We start from the raw sequence: 20,073 nt of genomic DNA on the forward strand, positions 1-20,073 counted from the left end.
AGAGTGCAACAGCCACAGGGACAATAGGACGAATAGACTTGATCTCCTGCAATTGTGCCAGGAGATGCTAAAGGAGGGCAGAGGCAACACCTATCTTTGTTCCCCTCTGCTCTAATCTCTGTAAATTTATGCTGGCCTGTACAGGTTTAGGAGGAAGAATCCTTCATATCATTGTAAAGCTTAAGTGTCAAAAGTTTAAAATTAACAAACCATACTAGAAATACTCCTTTCTCTTCTATCTCAAGCACGAGCTAAATACTTCAATATTGCTATAAAATTGCTATAAAATAAAACCCAAATGTCATAGTCAGCTTTAAAAAATAAACCAAACAAACAAACAAAAAAATCCCAAACAAATAGCAAAACAGGCAACAACAAAATACCACCATATTGCAGATACAATGCAGCAAAAATATTTAAAAGCAAACAGAACCACAAACACAGATTTATGCTGCGGTACTTCTCATATCACTTCTGGAAAAAGGGAAGCCATCACCACTGAAGGCAAAGTCCTGGCTCCACCAAAATCACTGACAAAATTCACACTGAATTTCCAGTGGGCCAGAATTTCACTCCTTCAGGCTAGAGCAAAACAGCAAGGCATACACAGTCTGAAGACAGCATTAGACACACAACATTAGTGGAAGTATGTGAGCTGTGGCATGCAAAACACCAAAAAGCAACCTACAAAACCAAAACCAAGTGCCTCATTTTTTGCCTTTAAAAGCTAGCATATTCCATTCAAAATTTATATGGGTCTTCTTGGGACCTTGAGACATCACCACAAAATGGAAAGCCAGCAGCTGCCTTTTTCCACCAATTTAGATGAAAGCACAGAGCTGCAACTCAAAATAAACTCAAATCCAGTATTTCATCTACAGCTCTTCGAGATCTGCGCTAAGCCTCTGCTGGAATATGCAAAATTATTCTTGTTTTGTAGGTAGTGGCAAATCTGAACACAGAGCGCCATCCTGCTTACTCCTACCCAGTGAAAACAACAGTATGAAAAACATAGAAGAGATTTAAACAGCTATAGATAAAAGAGAACACACAAAGACCCATTACCACAAAGGTAGACCCATGAATTGTAAGAATAACCTGATGACCCTGGGAAAAGAAGGGAAATTAATTATGTTGCTTTGTTGTAACCGCAACAGACAATTCTGAAGAGGTAGAGTACCCAGTACCAGACTTGTTAGGACGAGTGTGCAGCAGGAACAATTTCATGGAAGTACATGAAATGTTAGCTCTTTGGTTTACCTTGTTCAAAAAATTGTGACCGTCTTTTTAAGTTTTTCAAAGAAATAGGTTCAGATGCTATTTGAAAAATACAAAGAATACAAACAAGTCAATGAAGTGCTGTCTAAAATACTATCACCACTAGACAAAAAAATACTTGTTAAACCTCCAATCTACATCAACATCACTTCAGAAAAATAAAAAGCCCCTGAAACACAAAGGAAATGTAAGCTTTCATAGTAACAAACAGTTTTTAGTAGGTTACATCATATACTGATTAGTACTTCATTTTATCACTAACAATGTCCAATCACAGCAACAGTGCAAGCGTCAAACTTGGAGTCAGATTCTCCTTGTCTAATTTAAGCCATCCCAACTGAGATGTCAAATTGGATTGAGGGGCCTAATCACCATTTAAGGTCATCAGAAAGGCATCTCCAGAGGGTCAATAATCTCTCGGGGGAAGTCTTCTATCAATTGCCATGTGCATCCAAGATAAAACGAAATACAAAGTTCCCATTTAAGGACTACTGTTCCATTAGGGAATCTACGTTCCTGGTCTCTCTCACTGTCATCAAGTAAGGCTATAAGTGTTCATAGCATCATAAGTTAATTATTATTCATACCAGAACCATCAACATTGTTCTCCAGGAGTAAAATAATAATAGTAGAACAAGAACTACCCTCCAGACCTCACAACTTAAATAAGAAAAAAATTATTGAATGCTCTTCACACTCTTCCTGGGCAGCGAAATAAATCAATGCTCATACTGACTCAGTCTCCACACAATGCAGTGGCAATTATAATTAATTGTGTGCATTCTTCTCTTTCATCATGTCCACACAGTGAATTTACAACCACTAATGCAGAGACAGGAGGGCTATCATTGCTTTGGCATGAGTTCACCAACTGCCTAGCACATCATGGATGTGAACTACACCCTGTTTGGATGCAACTAGCTATCTGTGATACCTGTCTGGCTTTCAGTTCTCACTTCGACCACTGTATACAGCTTGGGATGATTACAGGTTTAGTGTCTGTGCTTGTTGCAAACCCATACAATTAGCGGGTGAAAAGCAACGATTGTTTACCTCTTTGTTCGCTAGAGCCAAGATTTCCCTGCATTCCATTTATCAACTTTGTTTCTGTATCCTGAAAAAATACAAAATAAAGGGCTCAGGTTCATTAGATTTGTGGAAGTTTACCCAATTACAAGTCTCCTCTGTCAGGAACTGTATATCACAAAACATTTCAGAACACTTTCCACAGAAAGATACAAAACTATCAAAAACTTCTTGAGTGTATTATATCATAAAACTGCAGGCATTTGAGGGTAATCAATAACCAGCTGTGAACTGGTGGTTGAAATAAAATCCATTAGCTAAGGAGAAAATGCCAGAAGCTGAAATCTTCCCAATTCAGATCCTTGACAGGCAGGAATTTATTTGCAAACATCTATACCCTTGTTTTTTGGGGCTGCAACTTCCATTTACACTAACAACGGAGGTAGAAGTCTTTTCTAAAGAATAAACACTCTATACATTTTAGCTAAAACATAGTCTGCAAATATTTTATCACTTAGCAGTGTCCACTAATGAATGGACGGTAGCAACATCTTATTTACATTAATAAGTACACAGCCACATCTCTGTTTTTGCAGTACACTATATGTTCCTTAAGCAATACAAGTAAAAGTAAGATTTTCAAGGTCTTTTCTCCATCCTCCCACTATTAAGGCATTACATTTTTACTTTCTTCCTCCCCAACCATCCCACGACCCTTCAAAAACATACTCACAGAACTTTGAAGGTTGCTGGAGAAATCTCTTTTTGTTGATGTGGTGGAAACATTTGAAATGTGTTCTCCAGTAGTTGCATCAATCCATTTATTTTCAGATGTACCTATAATGTTGGTAGCCATACTGGTGAGATTGAGGATTTTATGCCTTACATGTGGCAGGGAAGGCAGGTCTTTGCCCCAATCTTTTTGGTATGTGGAGGATCAAGAAATTAATGTAGACAGTAATGTCAAAGAACAGAACAAGAGTTAGTGAAAACACATTAAAATAACACACAAAAAACACATAACAGAAGAGGGAGAGACACAAATCAGGTGGAATTTGTGAAGACAGGAAAAAGGACTTTTATGAGCAGACCGCCTTCCCCAAAAATGCAAGTGTTAGTCACAAGCCGGGTAAAACTTTACTAGATGTTTTGCTAATATGGACTACAGCAGTTCAACATTACAGAGTAATTAGTATTCATTGGAAACTATTTCATTAGCATTAGTAAAGATGGAGAAAATTCTTCCCATTTTACTCACACAAAGGTACGCTTTGACTCCAGCACGTGTCATTTTTCATGTCCGTGCTCAGTCAGGAAGCACAGAGGGCAAAAAAAACAGGCAGTCTAAACTAAACTAGCAAAATTGATTATGTGAAGACAAATGATCTCAGACTCCATCATTTCTCCCCTCCCACTACCTAAAATTTACTCAATGAGTTCTTCTCCATTAATCACACTCCATTTGTTCTAGAAGTTGTGACTTGTTTCTTGTCTCTTCCTTACCTCACTATTTTTTTCTCCACTTGCTGGTAACTTATTCTCTGTAGCTTCCCACTAAAAGAATGTTTTGTATTTATACTGTGAAATAAGTCATTGGTCACACTTCCAATCCTGGAAAAACTCCTCTGGGACTTTGAAAGGGTATCGTGATTAAAACCATGGCAATTCTAGAGATGCTACAAGGCCTTCAGCCAGGATGGAAACCCTCACTAGCCAGAATGGGTAGTACCATTCTGGAGAGACTACAGCATCACAACATTTGGGTCAACAGCCAAAACCATAGCACACAAGTGCTACGTCGCCCACAAGCTATACACCACCAGAAATTCTCCCTGAAGAAAGGAACACAAGGATCCCCTTCCCTGAAAAAAGGGAGCTGCTGATTGAGGGAGAGAAGCTCTAAAAACTACTATCCTCTAGAGACCAACTCCTCTTTATTTCTGTGGTATGGCAGAAAAGAAAATGTTATATACCCTTGTGTGGTGATTGCACACTTTTTTACCTGTGCATCCTCTCAGAAACAGGCCAGAGCACAACAGAGAGGTCAGTAGATCAGTGTTTTGTAGACTTGCTTGTCAAGACATTTCTAATGCACGAGTAGTTAAAAAAAGCCAAGTTGTGTTAAAATGCAACAGGCACACTAGCAAACTACTTAGCTTAGATACGTATTACTACTGTAAGGCTAATAAGGACTCTCAGCTGTCAGGTACAGTAGAGACAAAGCTTATTTGCCTTACAGAGCACACTGTATCTGCCTGACGAAACAACTCACCATTCTTTCCATATCGTCTGACATCCATGACCAGGTTTCCAGTTTCTAGTGCTCTGCTGATGGCTTCTTCCCACTGACTGTAGTCCATACGTGAAACCTTTGTGCCATTAATAGCAATGATCTCATCATCTACATGCAGCTGACAAAGTGCTGCAGGGCTACCTGCAGAAAACAAAAGAAAAATAAAATTATGTCTCCATCCACATTTTTTTTTACCACAGTTGTGATTCAGGGCAAAAAAAAATCCTTAAAAAAATGGTTATTGGTGGATATTCAGCAAGTCTTCAAAAATCTACTACACTATAATATAAGGTCAGTAAACTCAGTTAATGTCAAAGTAGTGTTTCAGTTTGAAACTTATGAACACAAAGAACACCAGCCTTTTGGACTTGCAAACGTTCATATTCCAGCCAGTCCATTTAATAAATAACCTCTGAGCCCACTCTTGCCTTCAGTAACTCACTTTTATAATCTGCAAGTGTGAGAGACACGCAGCACTACAGTGACTGTAGCCAACTATTAGCTGAAATTCAGCAAAAAACCCCACCAAGAACAAAAAACAAGCAAACAAAAAAAAAAAAGCACAAACAAGAAGCCCACCACCCCCAACAACAAAACAAAGAAATAATAATAATAATAATAAAACAACAACAACAACACAAAACACAAACAAACCAGCAACCTCCACTTTGTTAACTCCAGTAGAAGCTGGCTTTCTCATATTCTTATTTATACCTTCTGAGCTGTACTGACAAGAACATGCTGCTTTACTGCTTTTCTGAAATAATTTGTTAGGTCTGAAGTGACTGGTAATTGGACTCAAGATATTGCTGGGTGCTGTTCCATTAGACTTCTCTGGATTCTACTCATTCTGTCAATTCAGAGTAAATTTTATTGCAGCTTGGACTTTGAATTCTATTGATACTTTGGAAGACAGGCTGTACTTTATATGCTTTTTTTATCTACTACTAAAAATTGGCAAGCGATCTCAGTAGCATATCAGCAGAGAGCATGCAGGACCAGTTAAAAAACTTTTTTCTATTTAATTCAGAAAATAGATGAGCTGAGAAACTCAGATGCGCCTAAGTAAGATTTTATGAATTGCATATGAATGGCTCTTCCATTAACAATGATTCCTTTAGCAGAATATAAGATGGGAAAGCCAAGTGAAAACATAGTTAAAGATTGCACACTAAATGCTCCTGTTAATAAAATAAAACAAGCTTGAATTACACAATGGAAGTTCCAAAGTAAGTAGTGAAATCCACACGTCATGTTTAAAAATATACTAAGAACAATGACATATTACATTATCAGAAACAAATGCGGACAAGCATGACAGAAGAACATAGACACCGTATGCTTCATCCTGACCTCCTTCTGACTCATTAGTAAAATGCTGCTAGAAGTCTGGATCATCCACTAAGGATTCAAATAGCTTTTAATATTCCTGGCACCCCAACAAGTTAAGAAATGAAGAAATGTTTCCTCATAATGCACCAAACAGTGACCCACAGCAGTTCACTAAAAAACAACATTAACTACTATGTTCAAAAAGCATTGCTCCATAGTCTATTTTTTGGCATTCTTCTTAAAGTATGGACTAAAAACTCCATTAGCAGTTTTCAGTAAAATTTTAAAAACACACCAATTACTTTTAAGCAATATTATAGAAGAAAAGGTTGGATTTTCATATGGAGGAAGAAAACATTGGAGATGCACATTTTTTCCAGTTCATCTCCTTAGAGCCAGGAAGATATTACAGAACTAATGGATTTTCAGATCTATCAATGGAAAGTACTACTAAGAATACTACTGAAGATCCTACCACTACAGTTACTATTTTCAACAACATTATATAACATTTGGAATGGCATCTGATTTCAAAATCTAAGATCTCTAGCACCAAACTTCACCTTATGCTCATGGTACAGGGAATGCTTTAGGCTCAAGGAAAGGCATCAGAACTGATAATTTCCCTGTTTTGTATTGTGACAGAATGAGCCCCAGGAACTAAAAAGAGTAGTGTTCCTTTTATTCAGATAATTTGATTGAAATGAGACTCAATTCAGAGGTGAGAACAGCACCTCAGCTCAGTTATGGTAAGCATGAGAGAAAAAGTGGGTTACCAGTTCAGGTTTTAGGAAATGAAAGAAATTTAAGATTGCATAGTTCCTCCTGTAGTATCACCAGAAAAAACACATCCAGACCACACGGATTTGAATAAATAGCAGCAGTTTCTAGACTGCACGTGGAGACCTAACACAGCCAGGACAACTTACACTGCTCAATTTTTGGCACACAACTTTGCCAGCTGCTCTTCCTCTACTGCCTCTACAGTCTGTGAATAAAAGGGCAAACATTTATTCAAACCTTCAAGAGTGCAAAACTAGAGGCCTTTATTGGGCTTCTGCTCTGATTCACCTCCAGAGAGGGCTACAGAGACTAACTGGCAATTCAGGTGCCAAAAGTTGTATGGTGCCAGTTGCCTTTCTCTGTTCAGTTCCTTCAAGACTATAGTATTTATTGATAATATCTTTATACCTATATCAACTCTACATAGAGGATTTAATTTACATTACATAAAACAGGTATTGTTGTTTTTCATAAATTTCCTTGAAGGTAGAAGATTTTTCTTTCTTACTACCCTCCACTGAAAACAAAACCAACCAAATTCACTCATTTTCTAAGTGTATTTAGTTATCTCTAACCTATCCCTGTCTGTTGTTATTACAACAGATAAGTACTAACTCAGAGTCATAATAAAAAGTAAAAACTTGAAGCAAATGGGTCAAATTTAATTTGTCCTGTGTGCTCACAAGTGTTTGATTGCAGACACGTGCACTCCTACATAATCACCATCTCAAAAAATGATTGAAAATAGGTTGGGGGGAAGGGACTGAAACAATAAAGATTATATGGCATTGGGGAAGATGGCAGAACAATGTCCAGATTAATGACTTCAAGGCTTTCTGTTTGTCAGGCATTAGAACAGGCTGTCCAGGGAAGCAGTGGAGTCACCATCCCTGGAGGTGTTTAAAAGGCATTTAGACGAGGTTCTTAGGGACATTGTTTAGTGCTGGAGTTAGGTTATGGTTGGACTCGATGATCCTGACGGTCTCTTCTAACCAAAATGATTCTATGATTCCATGTTTACCTAATTTTTAGCATAAAGGTTGAAAATTCTTGTAAAAAAAAAAATGAGCACTATCTTTTTTATATGCAGTAAATGGGTCTCACCAAAATGTGTTACAAGCTTGTCTCTTAATAGGCTTTTTGAGAACACTTATAAGAAGCTGGTTTTGCCTGCCAAGTAGTTTTCTTAAAAACCATTGAACGAAAATGAAGAGTCATTCATTTGTAGTAAAAAGATAGATTCAGGTTATCACATGATTAAAATCATATAGCTACTTAGGATGACAAGTATGTCAAGACAATCAGGGCAAGTCTTCCTGGAAGCTATTTCTGGTCTCACAAAAGAGAAAGAGGTGACTGGGAACAGATGGTATGGATTTGCCAAGCTTAAATCATGTCTGATCAACCTGGTTGTCTTCAATGATGAAATTACTAGATCTGTGCATGAAGGGAGAGCAGTGGGTACCATCCACCTTGTCTTTAATAAGGCTTTTCACGTGATCTTCTGCAGTCTTTTGGTATCAAAGTTGGGATGGTGTTGTCACAGTGCAGAATGACTAGATGGGTGAAAAACTGACTGGGCTGCCAGACTCTACAGGTAGTGGTTAATGGTTCATATTCAGCCTGGTTACAAGTGGAGCTGCCCAGGGATGTATCCTGGGACTTGGCACAGAATCACAGAATGTTAGGGATTGGAAGGGACCTCGAAACACCATCTAGTGCAATCCCTCTCTAACATGTTCACCAATAACCAGGAGTAGGAGGAGGTGAAACACACCCTCATCAAATTTGCAAACCACACCAAAAGGGAGAGGGTGGCTGATACGCTGGAGGGCAGGGCTGCTGTTCAGTAGGAACGTGACATTCAACAAGGGCAAATGCAGAGTCCTGCTCCTGGAAGGGAATAATCCCAGTGGTGGGGCTATATGAACACCAGCATGACCAGCAGATCAAGGGAAGTGACCACCCCATTCACCCAACTCTTGTGATGCTGCATCAACAATACTATGTGTAGTTTTGGTGTTCATTGCAAGAGAGACAAACTAAGGCAGGTTTAATGGGAGGCCACAGGGCTGGAGCACTTGCCCTATGAGGGGAGGCTGAGGATATGGGCTTGTTCATAGTGAAGAAAAGAGGCTGAAGGGTGACCTAACAGCAGTCCCCTCAATACCTACCAGAGGTCACTGAGAAGGGAAAGCCTGCTTTTTATTGAAACCCATGGCAGGAGAACACAGCATGGCATTTACAAACTGAGACAAAGGTTGTTCTGACTTGATATGCAGGGAAAATTTTCTCTGAGAGAATAATCATGCAACGCCCAGAGAAGCTGTGCAGTTTCCATCCTTGGAGGATCTCAAACCCACCTGGGTAAGGCCCTGGGCAACCTGGTCTGAATCCAGTCTTGATACTTTTTTTGAACAGGGGTTTTCTTTAGGTGACCTTCCAAGGTCCTTTCTAACCTAAGGTATCCTATGACTTATCCTTAAAAAATAGGAAATGCAACATTCAGAAGTGCCCAGCTGAAAGCACATTTTACTCTTTCAAAGGGCTGTCGATCTCTTTCACCCCTCATTCCTTCAAAGGAAGCTACAGCTATTGAATAAGGATATCACATGAGTCAGTTGTTGAAAAAAAAATGATAAAATACATGCGATAAACAAGAATACTGAGATACAGTCCATTTTCAATTCAGTCTTTATATTTTGTACCCTTCCTGATGAGAATGGTAATAAAGCATAACCAAAATAACAGCCAGAAGGCCTTTATCTTCTCCTTGCCTACAGAGATGGGGATGGAGCCCATGTGGACCTGTGTGCATGACCAGTAGGAACACTCACTGCCCTCAGGTTTCTCATTTACAGCTGGCAGCACAAAGACAGCCCTCTGCCTCCAAGTAATGTCAAAACAGAAGCCTAGCAGCAGGGAAAGCAAATGGAAAGCTATTCTTCATGCAAAGCAAATATTAACAGTTACCATCTAATTATGAAAAGTACCCAGCTATAGTGAGAAGAGATCTAAAAACTGAATTGGGGGAAAAAAAATAATAATAAAAAATAAAATAAAATAAAATAAAATCAAGGCTGCTCAGTAAGTGCTGTGACGCGGTACTTTTTCCTCTCTGGAAAGAATAATGAAGGACTAACTAGATTAGAAGTTTCCAGTTATTTCTCCTCTCTCACGATGATCTTGTGTTTGCTCGAACAAAGGGCACAATTCAATATTCCTCAAGTATTACTGGCAATGGGAAAGATCACTATTCAGAAAATAAGCATTACATGTGATTTGCTTGCTTTTTTGTTGTGTGGGGTTTTTTTTTTTTCCTTTTTTTTTTAATTAAGAAAACTGAGTTGGTTGTCTGCAGAAGACTACTAAAGCTTAGAAATAATTTTATGTATGTTTCATTTCAAGACAAAAATGTTTGGTTTTCCTCAGTATTAACACATCTGGGAAACAAAACTGCACTGGAAATCAATTTAGAATTTGTGGCTACTTAAAAATAGTAACTGTCTCCAAAATTCAACGTGACTAAGAAAGGGAAAACTGAAATACAGATACTAACTCCTAAATAAGTTTCCTCTGCATGTGTTTACAAACCATACAAAGTGGTTTCTTTTAAACTTAGCTAAAAGGAACAATCTGGATATTAGAAGTCTGAATGTGCTCTTTACTACTGCTCTGTAAGGGGCTTGGTGAATGAGTAATCACATTTATGCTTCTTCAGTGGTTACAGAAATGTCCTTGATTAGGAAAATGCATTTTTGGTACGTCTGAGTTCAACACATTTCAAGAGATGAGGATTCACAGGAATACATTAGCAAACTAAATATTGATTTCTTAGTTCTCCACCTGATTTTTTTAAATATTTGCCACCTTCTTAGCAGAAAATGCCTTAATTTAGAAGTCTCTGCAAAATAAACAAAAGAACAAAAAAAAAGTGCAATTAATACACATTTACCTTCTTCAACTGTCTGTACAAAGGCCCCTGAAGAACTCCAATTTGTTGTAAACCCAAAGCTGCGACTGTGGCCAGGTCTCTGGTTTATACTGATTCTCAATTCACTGTACTGCTCCTGAAAAATAAAACATGACACTACAGTATCTGGTATCACAGGCATCTAAATGAGGGAAAGTTTATCCTCTAAATAAGTGAGGCTGCTTACAATGTGCACTTTAATCATCTATTAATAGCATCGTATACAAAAGAAACAGTATTGAAGCCAGTTAACTAACTCATTTGTTTCTTATTCAAACAGGTACGTTTCCAGTTCACATTTGTATTTTCTCTACACTTTCAGCTGTGCATTTCTCTTATTTTAAATGTTTTGTAAGACAATGCTACAAAATACAGGAAAACTGAGTAAACTAAACCCCTAAATGGGTCTTCATGGATAGTCTTGTGAACTTGTGGAATGCACTACCTTCTGAGAGAGCACCAGAGATGTGAAAAAGCTAGATAACAGTGATTCATCTTTTTTGTTCTTGCCCATCTCACAGTGGGCATCATCTGTCTCCTTTAGTGTCACTGCTGCAACTAGGTTTGTCTGGGTGAACAATAATATTTTTTATTTTGTGTGAAATACTACTAGCTTGCTATGGATTTTAATTAAAAAAAAACCCCTAATCCCTGAATTAGCCAGAAGCCATATCTTCCATCCTAGTGGACTTCCAAAATGCTTTCAAAATCAGAATCAAAACCTAATATTATGATTTTAAACTACAGAAATGATTGGGAAAACATTCTGCAATACTTGCTTTTGAACCCACACTATATTATGAACATGTGTTGCATATATTAACATTTTAATGTGAACTGATTAAAAAACAATTAAAAATCCCCAAATGCATTTACTTCATTATCATGGACCTAACATCGTTACAAAAGGGAAAAAAATTAGACCGTTTCTGTCACTGTTAAGATAGAGATGTTCCAACAACATGTGCACGGAGGAGACCCCCGCATGTGTACTAAATTTGATATACTAAAAGTGCATCTACATTTTAGTTGCCTAGCGAACCAGCTTTCCTGAAGGGTGTTGAGAGGGGGAATAATTTTCTCTAACTCAAAATATTTAGAAGTCTCAGTATCTAAGCCAGTTCCCCAAAGCTCCTGTGTTGGTAGGAAGTTGCACAGCAGATGCAGTTGGTCAGCCCCCAGGGAGGACGCAGCCAGGGGAGGCTCCAGCAGAACCCGAGCACTGGGTGCAGAGGACAACAACATCGCAAAGCAACGTCCTGAGGTTTCATCTCATGTTACAGGAACGTTCCTGGCAAAAAACTCTCAGTAACAGCCCAGGGTAGAAATTAATTCCTTCCTTCAAAACAGGTACTAATTTGCAAATGCTCCCATACGGAAACAGACGTCTTTTTTCTATTCGACCCAAGTCCTTAGGTGAGTGACAGCACATTAAATGCTAATCAACTAACAGACAGTTTAGCACGCTGGGCTGGAGTACATATAACACTTTTGAATTTGAGTGTGTTCCTGGAAATTACTGTTATTGGTTTTATTTCCACCATCCCAACCCGGCTCTTCTTCAAACCTACCTCTTGTCAGAAGAATAAGGCAACTTTGTACACTGAACTTCATAATTTGGACAGGTTGCCTCCAAAACACTTAGTACTCCATAAACCTGGTGTTATTGCCCTGATGACTAGTGAACTATATCAATCTTTCAACCCTGGCAATGATTTACAAACATGCCAAATGCAGCTTGCATTCTTTAAGTTATAGCTTGAGGCACAACACAAGCTTTTAATTTTTTTTTTTTACCTTTTTTTCATTAGAAAAAAACACATCACTCATTTGTAGGAAGAGAAATTTATAGCCTTGTGACTACTCACAGGAAAAAAAAATGGACTAACTACAAGTTGTTCTCATCTGGCTCACAAAGTGATACAAAGAACCTATATCTAATTTCTTTTTTCACTGATTAGAACAGCAATTCCTCTGCCTGTTGTTACTACAATACAGGAAAAAAAAAAAGATCACAATCTCTTTCTAGTTTCAACACATTATGATAATTTCATTGCAATGACCAAGGGACATCAGGATTATTAAACTGAAATGTGTTTCTTTTCCATAAGTGATTAGGAAGAATGCGTCAAAGTGACCTAATTTATAAAAAATGGTGTGTGAAGTGATTTCACAAATCAGCATCCAAAGTCTTATGATCCTCACCCAAGCAACTGGCACAATTAACTTATACAGCAGCAGCAGGAATGCAAAGAATTCATCTCTAATCTGCCAATGGGTATGAACCACATAATTAGATATTGCAGACAGGTACTGACAATTAAAGCTCTTGCTGGTCATTTTTTACATGTGAAACATGCAATCAGTTGGAGGAAACAGCACTTTACGATACATATTCTAAAAAAATCAATGAAAGACTCAAGTCCTGGATAAGCACATATGCAAGGAGACAGCAATTTGCTTTGAAATTCATTAGTGTGAACATCAGTTAGATTAATTTCAAGCAAATAACTAATAAAAGGGGGGAAGGGGAAGCCCAAGCCACAACAGATGGAATAGAAGAATAGTATGATACTAATGTTTAAGGCTGGTCTTTGAAAAGCTGATCTTTATTTTCCACCACCAGCATAAAAGTGTAAATGAATGCTACAGCAGCTTATATCACTCATTTAACTGACATACCTGACTGTGTGCACAATGTGCTCATTTGGAGAGTAACAAAAACTTTGCAAACAAACCAAATGCTTAGAGTAACTATTTTGAATTATAACGAGAAATAAAATTAAATACATGACATTTAAAGGGTAGGGGAAGAAATGCAATAAAAGAACCAATTGTTTTCTTGATAAATATTATTTTCCCTCTGAATCAAATCAAAGGAAATAGCAGTTCTCCAGGCTGCTTTCTTACTACCAAAAAATACTTGCATTAGATATAATTTTCTTATATTTTATATTATTTTTACTCCGCTGTAGCATCCACTTACACTAAATAATCGCATTAGTTCCACACTCACCAGGGATTTTGAATCCTCAGGCTCTGGCAGACTCACATTTTCTGCAGAAGATGCAAGTGAAAGAGAATCAGAAGGAGAGCAATACTCTGGTTTAAGAATACTGCTTCCAGCATCTTGGTCTTGGGATTTTACAGGTAATGCCAAACTAGGAGGAGGTATTGACTGAACACTTTCTTTTTCCTCCTCCTCCTCCTCACCTCTGCTTCTGAATACACTAGTGGAGAGAGGCTGTGCGGAGTCTGGTTGTGAAAACGAACTGCTGGTGAACAAAGTTTGAGTTCTTTTAGCTTTTTCTACTTCTCCGTTGTATTTCTGGGTATCATCCATCTGATAGGACAAAAATGGGAGTTTGGTAAAGATGTGCTTTAAAAAAAAAAAACTCCTAATCTTTCAGCAATCTAAATATTTAACAAAAAAAACTCTACCTTTCAGGCAAATTCTGGTTACTGTACTAATTACTAATTAGTCACTTTAAAGAGGAGCAAGATAATTTTTACACTTGAAGCATCTGCAGAATAAATTGTCCAGACTTTTTAAGATAAACTTGTTAAAATCATCTACTTAGAAGGATTTGCATTCTTACCAATTTTTAAATTGAGACAAAAAGACAAATAGAGATTTAGGAGAAAGCTATGAAAACCTATATAGTAATCAGAGAGGAAGCTGGAGGAATCAATTTCTGCATTTCAGTGCTTTACTGAGCATGCAAATTTTAGGCTAGAGTAAAATTTTGATTTCATTAAAGTTAGCAAATCTTAGGAAATTTATTTCACCTGAAAATTTGTCTGTAGGATTTAATTATGTTAACTTAGTTTCAGATAATTACATCCTATAAGGGCAGGTTTGTTGATAAAGAACACTAAGGAGACTCACTACAAATAATAAAAAGATTATTCTATCAAATATATTTATCAGCCTTATTTCTGGGACTGCCTTTAAGCATGGAAACACAAGTAAATATCTAAAGCCACAACAGAATCGCCTGCTCAGTTAACACAGCCTTCAAACAGCAGAAGACGTTTTTAAAAACAACAAACGTTCTAACTCTACTATTTCCCCCCCACCCCGATTACCCAAGACTCCAACATTTACAGGCTTCAGGAATGAAGCAGAATCTTACCGTGAACGACCGTGGAAGTGACGAGATTCCTCTTGATTGGACTCCAAAAGGTCTTGGTGTAACCACAGATGTTAACCTAGAGGTATCAGCTTTCTGGTAACTTCTCGGGAGAGAAGCTGAAACCTGAGCTGACCCAGTTTGAGCATTCACTGAGTAGCGGGTAGACAAAAGAGCCGAGCTCTGCTCCTCTGCCAGGCCCTTTGGCGGAGCGGGAGCATCACGAGCGGCCGAGCTCTCTGTCAGGTTCTCCTTGCGTGGTTGTGCGGCATACACACTTTCGCCATCCTTAGTCTTGTAGGAGCTATCTTCTTCCAAAAGGTAATCCTTTGCTGACGACCTCGTGGAAGGTGCTTTTTCTTCACTAAACACGTCATCGTTCAGTGAATACGTCCACCTGTGTTCATATTTTCGTTGCCCATAGAAGTCTTCGTCTTTGTCCTCCCTAGAGGGACAGAGCTTGTTAAAATACCAGACAAAGTGACTTGACAAACAGTTGGGCCTTAAGTCTTTCAGCTACTGAAGGGAAAGCATAAACGAAGACACACGGTCTCTAGTAAATGAAAACAAATGGCATCATTTAAAAACTATTAATATTTTAATATTTTTTAAAATGTATCTTCCTCATTCTCCTCCCCATTTCAACACTGCCATAACACTCAGACATACTGCTGTCACATTATCAGGTTGCCACCATGACACAATTCTCTTTGCCAAGAAAATACAGTTATTCAAGTTATTTATCCTCAGAAATTCACATCTGATTAAAGAAGAACAGGAAGAAGGTAGTCCCATAATATTTCCTAAACTGTATAGCTCTGTTGAAGTCTCCTGTCTGTGAAAATGTTATACTAAATTTTAGATAACAAAATAAGATGGTGTCCTGAAGTTCAGTGTTGGTTTTCCTTTTGTTTTGATTTGTTTTCTCCTGCTATTCATTCATTTCTCAGAAAGAACTAACACACAGTCTTAACTACATAATTTTTGAGATTCTGACAATACTGTACATTTAATACAATTAGCATCCATATTTCTACTCAAAAGACTAAAAACAAAGACTGTTACAAGTAGAGGTGGTACTGTACTACTCAGTTTGTACCTTTTACTCTACGGAACAAATTTTGTTCTGTAAAAACCTAGAGGAGCAATTGGGGATACAGGGGAACTGAAATGAAAGTTTACAGGTCTGTGATATACATTAGAATTCAGCCTGTATTTATCTACCATGGCTAAAAGAACAGCAGATGCAATGTTAGAGGAAAGAGAGATAGTTAAGTTGATCCTGGAAAAAAGAGCCAATTATCCAGTTCGACACTCCATTGTTTTAACCTGTTTAAAGTGGATGAAAATACTGACTTCTCAGTACATTTATTTATGGATAGAAGAGTAAAACATCATTTACAGAGCAAAACTGTCTAACATTCTGTGAAAACAATGCATTAGCAGACAATACTCCGCCTTCCAAATGCCTAGATTTCTACACTATAATTTGCAGCCAAAATTGTGGAGATCTCTGCAGAATCCATTGCAACTTGTCAGTAAAAGCTGCTCAAGAATTCAAGGAAATAAAAAAGCTCAGATTTAAGTTCTTCAACGTAATACTCCCATCAGGGTCATTACCTCTCCTGATGCATTTCTTTCAGTGACTTGGTCCTCCTTCCAGAAACCTCAGAGGCTCTCCTTTCTATTTCTTCTCTCTCTTCCTTTTTCTTTTGCAATTCAGAAGTGAAGCTCTTTCTACGATTCTTCCATTTTGCTAGATCCTACAAGAATAACGGGAACATATACTACAATCAGATTTTCTCAGGACAGAGGCATCTCATCACATGCTAGCTACTGCCCTGGTTCTATTCGCATCGAGGCCACATTTTCAGGCACGTTTTCCCTAAAGGATTAAAGGCTTCTCATATTTTGGTCAGGTGTTACAGGCTCACTGCCTGTTAAAATTAACCATTTTAATTACTGCACTATGAGTGGAAAAGTATATGTTTTGTCCTTTTCCAGCTCCACCTTCCCCCTTGACGTTATCAATTTTATTCCAGAATACTTCATTCAATAACACATAGTTGAAAACTAATGCAAATGCCATCTGCACTTCCTTGTTGTAGGCTTTGGAATTTGGGATATTATTTTTTTCCAAATCACTAGTATGTTAGACTGATACATTAGCTTAAGAATAAACACGCCTGAAATTTCAAATTGAAAACATATACTTCTATATTTTCTTAATTTCTGTAAAACCACAACAGGAACTGGGAACGTTCTCCATGAAATACCAGAGCTGGGTTAAGAGATGTACTGAATATTAGAACTGAGAGGCATTAAACAAACAACTATGAACTGCTTTGCTCAGTGCTCTGTTCTTAATTTCAGCTTCTTGTTGGTAATCATTGCCAAGCACACATTTCAATAAAAAAGAAAAGGTCTTCAGGTGACCTTATAATGCTGTGCAAAGCTACTGCATCGGTTTATAAGCTGGATTTAAAACAGAATTATTGGGGGATAGGAGCCTCAAGAATTTGCACAAGGAAATCTTATTTCCCTCCTTTCTCCCAAAGGATCAAATACTCAGACATTCCAATTTTTCATAAGAAAAGTATTCACAAATTTCAGAAAACACAAGAAACTATGCCCTAACTTATCTTTATGTTCACAGAAATCAAGCCTGGAGGCTTTATTGTAACACATACAAGCCTCATCCTGAAGCATTAATCAGATACTTATGATTATAATTAAAATAATGTCAGTTCTGCATTGAACGGCCATCCCCAAAACCACTAGTAGTTGCAAGAGACTGAACATTTTTGAACGTAACCCTGTAGGTTTCTGTGCACATGCCACCGCCTGTTTTTTAGGGTCATGGAAGGCAGGCAGCACCCAGCCCTTCAGCAGGACACAAGAGGTGGGGTGAGAAGGAATATTTACTTCTTGCCACTTCATATCTTGTTCATGTAACTGTTCCTTTATCTTCTGTAGCTCTTCGTAACGGATTTTGCGCAATGACTGCATCTCCTCCATGCTGACATCATTCAAAGATTTACTCCTAGAAAGAAAAAAGAGTACTTGGCTTTATCACATCTTAACCATTGCTTATGCAAGGGAACCTTTGAGAGATATTTATATTAGTACAACTGAGCGCTTGAGTGTTATTTCGTATAGTGCAGAAAACACATGGGCAGCTGAACAGGCAAGGCTGGGATGTACTCTAGTGCCAGCACTCGAGTCAGTAGTCACATATTTAAGCAAATAAAATCAGGTTAAGGGAACAAGTAGCTCTGTAGCAGCTCCACACTGATTATTCATGTTGAGCTCTTTGCACACAACTGCTACTTCTGTTTAAACCTATTACTCTCCTTATTGAACTTGCTCCTTTCTTTGACCTACAAGGCATTCCCCTTCCTCAAGTCCAAATTCCCAGAAACACCACCTGTTCTTCCCTTCTTTAGGCTAATCATAAAATCAAGTCAGTTATTGATGCACGTTTCTAAAAGATAAAAGTAATTCACCGCTAAATGCTCAGTTCATGCACACCATGGGCCCCACTAAACTGTGTTACCGCTCCCCAAGCCTCCCTGATGCTTCCCATCCAAGTCAGAATGGCTACCACAGCCATCTTCTCACTACAAGTCTCCCCCATGAACTCCTACTCACTAGTTTCCTTTAACCTATATTCCTCAAAGCTCACCTTTCATGTTTTTATTTTCATTTGTTTTTTGTTTGTTTCTGGTTTTCCCCCTCTCTCCTTTATTCTTTCACACTGCAGTGATAAACATAACAGGACCTTTAATTTAAGTATAGGACAGGACACCAAGCAAAATGCAGGCAGTCCATAATAAGGTTCGATTCTGTAAAACAAAAGGAAAGCTAGGCTTCTGGGCTTTATTTTTTCAAAAATACTGCTATTTGCCTTTATTAAAAAAAACAAACAAACAAAATCTGAATGATGGAGGGGTGTGACGAAGTTCTAACAGGACTTGAAAATAATGTACTACTCTGATATGACAGAAAATTGGGTTAAAAACAAAACTGATTCAGTGCAGGGCCTTGCTCTAATCTCTTACATATCAAGAGACCTCTGAACTAACAAACCAGACTCTCTCAATTCCTCCCAAGAGGCCCAGCTCACTTCCATTGGTAACATAAAACTTTGGCCTCTAGAAATAAAGACTAGGGCATTAACTCTTCATACCTAATTTCTTGTTTATTTTCTGAACGGCAAGAATGCCCAATTCAGCTAAAATCTCCTAGTCACTATTGTAGAAACTCTTTTCTTGTACAGTTCTTCTCCTCATTTTTTTAATAGTTAAGTTATATCAGATGTAGAAACAATTTTGCGTAACTGAACTGTACAGAAATATCGAAATTGTTCCAGACAAGTTCAAGAAAACTTACATGACCAAGGTTTCATTTTCTTTCTCTTGAGTTTCTATATCTGCCTGCAACAAAATAGGAAAATCTAGACCTAAATACAATATGCCCTAAGTAAGGGTATATTCATATATTCATACTGAGGAGTACAATGTTACTTTCAATTCTAGTCTTAACTTCCAAATCTTATTGGTGACTTGAGCCTTCTGAGTCTCCCTCCCCTAACATCTAACTTATTCTCAAACACTTCTTGCTTCTGGAAGTGTTTAGCCATTTACCAGGTTTTGCCTCAGGGTGAACATAAATAAATAAACAAATAAATGTACATTAAAACAAAAAATTTAAAAAATCGTGCATAAACCAAATATACTTAACATGCCATCACACAGTAAGTGGAAAAATATCTCTCTTTGAGTCACACTGTACATTATAAACAAGGCCTAAGTTCATATGACACTAAGCAATAAGTTTACCACTGAGGATTCAATAACCTGAAGTATATAAAATAACCACAGCACATTAATCACTCCCATGATAAACACCATGTCATTAATTATTTCAGATTCTATCTGTACAGCCTTCAAAATAAAATATTTACTAATCTTCCTTCACATTCCTGAGTGTTTTAAAGCCTAATTTAAATACAGAACACCAAGTACTTCGCTTTGGCAGGAATAAAATATCAGAGCTGATTTTCAAAATACCTGATAACCATGACTTGGATACCCTAGGTGCCAGACGCATAGCTTTTAGTCTCACATTCATTACATAAGTTGCCCAAGCACAGAACAACAAAGCAGCATGCACAAGTTGCTTTCAGCACATGAGTTTTTAGCTACTGTGCATGCATGAAAATTTAAACAAGAGGAGGCAAAAATGGGATTATG

General features: G+C 37.8%; 1 protein-coding gene across 1 annotated transcript in view; it reads right to left on the minus strand.

Moving 5' to 3' along the window:
- LMO7 (LIM domain 7) overlaps positions 1–20,073 on the minus strand; it is a gene marked incomplete at its 3' end in the record, with an annotated part of 133,644 nt that overhangs the window by 19,570 nt on the left and 94,001 nt on the right. The window contains exons 14-22 of the mRNA XM_080352510.1: positions 17,744–17,861; positions 16,439–16,581; positions 14,822–15,263; positions 13,702–14,028; positions 10,668–10,782; positions 4,577–4,738; positions 3,038–3,222; positions 2,332–2,392; positions 1,261–1,317 (exon numbers count right to left, since the gene is read on the minus strand). Of these exons, the coding sequence (XP_080208636.1) occupies positions 1,261–1,317; positions 2,332–2,392; positions 3,038–3,222; positions 4,577–4,738; positions 10,668–10,782; positions 13,702–14,028; positions 14,822–15,263; positions 16,439–16,581; positions 17,744–17,861 (1,610 nt within the window). The remainder of the gene's footprint in view (positions 1–1,260; positions 1,318–2,331; positions 2,393–3,037; positions 3,223–4,576; positions 4,739–10,667; positions 10,783–13,701; positions 14,029–14,821; positions 15,264–16,438; positions 16,582–17,743; positions 17,862–20,073) is intronic.

This window comes from Nesoenas mayeri (assembly GCF_963082525.1).
Source record: "Nesoenas mayeri genome assembly, chromosome: 1".
Classification (NCBI taxonomy): Eukaryota; Metazoa; Chordata; class Aves; order Columbiformes; family Columbidae; genus Nesoenas; species Nesoenas mayeri.